General features: G+C 36.0%; 1 protein-coding gene across 3 annotated transcripts; it reads left to right on the plus strand.

Annotated features, from left to right (window-relative positions):
• The first annotated feature begins 1,316 nt into the window (after positions 1-1,316).
• LOC127118401 (40S ribosomal protein S11) lies at positions 1,317-2,583 on the plus strand. 3 transcript variants are annotated; one of them, XM_051048608.1, is made up of 6 exons: positions 1,317-1,328; positions 1,414-1,454; positions 1,550-1,664; positions 2,055-2,182; positions 2,276-2,365; positions 2,493-2,583. In XM_051048608.1, exons 1-6 carry the CDS (start codon positions 1,317-1,319, stop codon positions 2,581-2,583), a joined length of 477 nt encoding a protein of 158 aa, XP_050904565.1. The 3 variants fall into 3 exon arrangements, with proteins under 3 accessions (XP_050904565.1, XP_050904556.1, XP_050904550.1); XM_051048599.1 differs by having other exon boundaries at positions 1,550-1,653; positions 2,041-2,182; XM_051048593.1 differs by having other exon boundaries at positions 1,550-1,650; positions 2,038-2,182.
• The last annotated feature ends 3,359 nt before the right edge of the window (positions 2,584-5,942 follow it).

Genomic DNA, 5,942 nt, shown 5'->3' on the forward strand with positions numbered 1-5,942 from the left:
TATGATGCTCATAACCATTCTTGGATCAATTCATGGTTGTGCTCTTTGTCATGAGGGTCTTAAACCCTAGATATGAACTTGATAGATCAATGGAGATCATGCCCTACCTACAAAAGAGTTAGGCAAATGCAAAGACATATTTTTGGTGTTTTGGTTAGTAAAATGATAATATAAAAGTATGATAAAATCACATCGTGCTTGGTGATCTTTCCCAAAACAAACCCAATGAAAGATGGGTAAGGAGGATGCCAAGGTATGATTCCAATGCTAATGCTTATGATGAAATTACATGAGGGATCTTATGGTCAAAATTTGATCTTACAGATGGCAACCCAAATAAACCTCATTTCTTCACCCAATAAGCCTTTATCTCAGACTACTTGAAGTGAAGAGCTTCAACAATAAGATGAGATATGGGAATATCTTCCAATCCACTAAAAGGCGCCCTACTAGAAACAGGTATCCCCAAGAGATGGGCATACTTCTCTAATGTCGGCACAAGCTGATAATCTGGGAAAGTGAAGCAACGGTAGAGAGGATCGTAGAACTGCACTAGCACACGCAGGAGTCCTTCAACCACATCAGCAGACAAGGGATCACACATAAGGCAAACAATCACAAACCTCCTTTCGTGTGATGAATGTTATGATGTGCATGAATGCATGATGCAACAATCACAAATAAGGTATCACACACAAGGAAAACAAACAAAGGTCAAGGGATGAATCAAGTCATTGTCAAGATCAATCATCCATTTTGGTGGATTATGGTTTACACCTTATCAACACCCAAGTTCCATTGATATTGACAAGACTTGATTGGATCAACCAACAATCAAGGGTTTGTTGTAAGTCACGAGCATGGAGTTTGGGTAAGAACCATCCCAAAGGAGTGAACTAAGGATAAAGACTTGTAGATCATGTTCTAAAAAAGTTCCCAGAGTCTTAATTCCATCTATCGGATATTACAGGTTAAGATGAATGACACTACGCCAAAAAGGTTTTTTAACAGCGCATCTTAGACAGCGCTTTTAAAAGAAAGTGCTGTCTAAGGTTAAAATAAAAATAAAACACGGAAAATGTTCTAAAAAAATAATGAAAGCGCTTTTAAATATAGACCTTAGTCAGCGCTTTTGAGAAAGCGCTGTTTAAAGTCTTTCAATTAAAAAAAAATTAGAACAATCAGGTTTAGGTTTAAGGTTTGACCGGGTAGACATATAACAATCAGGTTAGGGTTTCTCATCCTCTACCAAAAATCTGAGCGAGAAGGTTTCCAGTGCGTGCGGCTTCACCAAATCCCTCCTCCGCAATTCCACCATGGCTGAACAAGTAACTTCTTGTTGCTTCGTTTTTCGTTTTTTCATTCTGCTATGTTTCGATTTTCCATTGATGTGTATTTTTTAATCTGTTACAGACTGAGAAGGCTTATCTCAAACAACCCAAAGTGTTTTTATGGTATATTCAGTACTTCATATCTCAATGTGTGTTTTGTTTTTAACTGTGATGATTGTTGATCCATATTTGTTTGTTGTTTTTGCTCAATTTCGTAGCTCGAAGAAATCTGGTAAGGGGAAGAGGCCCGGTAAAGGTGGAAATCGCTTCTGGAAATCTGTTGGTCTTGGATTCAAGACCCCCAAAGAAGCCATCGAAGGTTCCTTTCTCTCTGTATTTATATATCTCAGTGTTTGTATATATATGGAGTGTCTTCGAGAGTGTGTTGATGTTTGGTTTTGAATGTATAAATGTAGCCTTTTGAAGGAGATGAGTGATGAACACACTTTGATAGCGAATTGATACAAATCAAAATTAGAGAAAGATAGAAATAATGCAATAGAATACTACTAGAGCATTTTGGATTTGTGTAGTGGATAGAAATAAATGCTTGTATCTTGCTTCATGAAAGTGTTAATTGCAAACAGAATAATGGTCTCAATATATAGAGGCAGACTATTCTTAATATATCTCTGTATGATTATATGGTTATGGTTATTTTATTTCTGCTTCTAATACAGAAATGACCTTTGAATTTCAAATACATGAACCTTTATTGACAAGAAGTGTCCATTCACTGGCAATGTTTCCATCCGTGGTCGTATCATAGCCGGAACCTGTCACAGTGCCAAAATGAATCGGACTATTATTGTCAGGAGGAATTATCTTCACTTCATTAAGAAATATCAGAGGTATTCTCCTTTAATGGCATGCTCTTCATTTTTAATTTGCATGCTTGGATAAACATAATTTGTAAAACCTTTTTCCTTACATGCTCTACTTAGGTATGAGAAGAGGCATTCCAACATTCCAGCTCATGTGTCACCTGCCTTCCGTGTTAAGGAAGGTGATCATGTCATTATTGGTCAATGCAGGTGAAACTCTAGCAGAATTCTATCATTTCTGTATTAACCCATAGATACTTTTATTTTAGTATATTATCATATAGATATTGGTATATGTATGTGTGTGACTAAGCCTTTACTTGTGCCACTTCTATAGGCCACTCTCCAAGACAGTGAGGTTCAATGTATTGAAAGTCATCCCAGCTGGATCATCCAGTGGTGCAAAGAAGGCATTTTCTGGCATATGAGATTTGGTTGGCACTCTTAGTATAAAGATTTTATCATCTATGTTGAAAGTAATTCCCGATTTCTGTATGGTGAAGTTCTTATCAGTTTTGGTAATTTTTGTTTGCTTTTGAAGTTCTGTACTGTGATTTGATAAAAGATATTTTAATTATGTTTATTTTACTGGGCATGATCTTATTTTGGTTATTGAATACTAGTTTCAAATATTTTGAATTTTGGATAGAAAATTCCCCCTAAATTACTGTTTAGTATTTTAAACAAGTCTATGTGATCCAACATAGAACCTCAGTTTACAGAACCCATTACCCAACCTTATCAAATTTCAATGGGTTGGGTTCTTCGACGGATTTTCAATTTTGTTGTCAAAACTGTCCGATCTGTTCAGTTATGGGTTGAATTGAGTTTGTGGGATGTGTTTTAAATTAAAAATATTTTTTAATTTAAACCCTAAACCTGGAAAAAATGTGGTTTAAAACAAAAGCTTCAAAAAATTTCGTATACCTTAGACAGCGCTTTTGTAAAAAGCGCTGTCTAAGGGGGGGATTAGAAAGCGCTTTAGGCAAAAGCGTTGTCTAAGGGGGGACTTAGACAGCGCTTTTTGAAAAGCGTTGTCTAAGGTATACCTAAAAAAATTAAAATAGGAGGGTCTTAGAAAGCGCTTTTGGCCAAAGCGCTGTCTAAGGGGGGGGGGGGGGAGCTTAGACAGCGCTTTTAAGATTTAAAAAAGTGCTGTCTAAACCTTTAGCAGCGGAGGTTTAGACAGCGCTTTAAAGCGCTGTCTAAGGCTAAAAAAAGCGCTGTCTAAGGTCTTGTTTGTTGTAGTGTGACTCATCGACCCATAATATTCTCAAGAGAAACTCATGTGAGTGTAGTATTGGGTAACAACTGTTATCAAGTCTACACTTGAACAGTCTCCGCACTACGTCCTAAATAATCCAAGAGGGGGTAAATGTTCTACGGTCCTCATCTTCTCGGACCTAAATTAGAGATAGTAATGCCTAACCACAAATACTTGTGTGACATTTCCAAATCCAAAAGAGTCTCCACTGAGTAGATGGATCTCAAGCCAACTTGTTAAGGACTACTCCACACAAGTCGAACATGGCCATAACATCCTCCTATCTTAATTCCACTCAAGTTCGGGTTAAAACTTATCTCACCACTCAGAGATCACCAAGCACAACAAGCAGATTATATCATATAAACAAATATACATACATCACATATATACAATTATATACTCACAAAAAGGTAGGCTAAACCCACTGGAGATTACTCCTCAGCAGAGTCTCCACTTAATTTCTGTAACGATAAATTCATGACCATCAAGCTATGGATAAGCAAGACATCAAATAACAAGAGTCGCCAACACGCTTTTATTGTTTCCAAGGGAAAAGGGAAAAGTACGAACAAAACTCAAAAGTAAGAAGTTTTCAAATCAAAACTAATAAAATGTCATAGATTACAAGTAAGGGGGTTGGTTACACAGTGGGAAGGTGTTAGCACCCAAAGTGTCCTAGGTACTCCTATGAAGCCCTTTTTTAGGTGCATATGTATTTTGTACAAAGTGATGTTTATAAACAAATGGAATGAGGGGATGAGAAAAGAATTCATTAATTATATTTTTGTGTTTGACAAGACTTTCGGACTTGTGCTTACGTACCAACATAAAAAATGAGGGATCAAAACCTCGTAGTTTGTGGTATAAATTTCAAAGTGGATGCATTGCTTTTAATAAAAAATTGAGTTTGAAAGGCACCATGGCCTAGAAAATGGTTTGAATGCGTTAGTTCTTTTTGGCCTTTGAAAATTTTAAGTCAAGTATAGTTAAGTTTATTCACAAGTTTGGTTTAAGAAAAGAAGTTTGAAAATGCAATGGCATAAGGCCAAAGTTTCTAATTTGCAAAGGGGTCTAAGTTTAGAACAAAACTAGTTCAAGCAAAGAAGAATTTTTTTAAAAGGAGGGAGATATTTTGAAATTAAAGAAATGGGGAGGAGATGAAGAGACTAATCCTATGCATAAAATTAAAAGTTAAGAGTTGAAAAGATCTGACCAGTGGGTAGCAGTCCAATAGACAAGAATGTCTTATAGAAACCCCAAATTCCCTTGGACATTAGAATCAAACCACAAACAAATGCATACAATATTATCTTGAAGAGCAAGGAATCAAATAAATATATCCCCATCCAAGCCTTAACCACTCTATGATCTCCTTCAAATTTGCCCATGTAGTAGATGAATTCCACAAGTCACAGGTTCAAAATGACAGCTTCACAATGATCATGTTGAAGATGAAATCAAAGGGATCTTCAAAGATATATCAGATGAAGTTTCAAATTGCAAGCACTTGGTTTCACAAAAGTTGGCATTGGCCAAGTCCTTTAGCATATGAATGTTGCCTAACTTCTAAGTCCAATTGTCCAAGATCAAGTCAACAGTCCACACAAAACGTTTTTAGGGTTTATTGTTTTTATTATGTACATTAATGGTCAAAGACCGCACAAACAAACAAAATATACACAAACAAGATATATCACACAATATGGTCCAAGTGGACAAAGTGAAAAGGCATTAATATAAATAATTAGAATGATATGAACAATGGCAAATGAATAGAGCTTAAAAATAAAGTGCATTAAAAGTAAATGGCTTGAAATTAAATGTTAGTGGTTAATGAATTAGAAGTTAGTATTGTTTTGCTTTTGCTTCTATTTTAAGTCATTCTTTGGAGAACACTCAACCCACTTATCACAAGCATGGATCCTTGAACCAAAACATCTTCCAAAGGAAGGAAAAAAGGCCAAGTTTCCACACAATACCATGAAAGAGGGGAGACTTACAATCTCACTAACTAGAATGATATGCCTTTTGTATAAAAAATATAGCGCCATGTTAAGCAATTGTAATTGGACTTATGTAGAAGTCACAACTATTTGAGGTCGGGCAATAGAATTTTGGGGTTAATGCATGTTAGAGACATAGTATAATGGACTATGCTCATGAAACATACCACACACAAAAAGAATATGCAAAAGAGGTGGCCTAATCTCATCCATACTTATGTAAATTTTGCAATCAACTAGCCTTAGGATTTAGAGACATCATAGACCAAATGAAATGGATTCATAAAGAAAGGGAATTAGATGGAGAGGGAGGGGAATGGATCAAAACTCAACTTGGTCAAAGGAGGACTTTTACCAAGATAATATCATTCATTCATTTTGGGAGATGGAATGTACATTCCATCAATCCCCTAAATCCAATGATATTAACCTAGCAAAGTCAAATCAACCTTGACCAAGGCCCAACAACACAAGTCAAACTTACACAAACCATCACAAGAGGTCAACACAATTATTT

Source organism: Lathyrus oleraceus, chromosome 1 (assembly GCF_024323335.1).
Source record: "Lathyrus oleraceus cultivar Zhongwan6 chromosome 1, CAAS_Psat_ZW6_1.0, whole genome shotgun sequence".
NCBI classification, from domain to species: Eukaryota; Viridiplantae; Streptophyta; class Magnoliopsida; order Fabales; family Fabaceae; genus Lathyrus; species Lathyrus oleraceus.

Coding starts and splice junctions, on each gene's coding strand:
- LOC127118401 (XM_051048599.1), top strand. Junction 1,654..2,040: donor CAAAGAAGCCATCGAAGGTT/CCTTTCTCTCTG, acceptor CAAATACATGAA/CCTTTATTGACAAGAAGTGT. Junction 2,183..2,275: donor TTCATTAAGAAATATCAGAG/GTATTCTCCTTT, acceptor TGCTCTACTTAG/GTATGAGAAGAGGCATTCCA.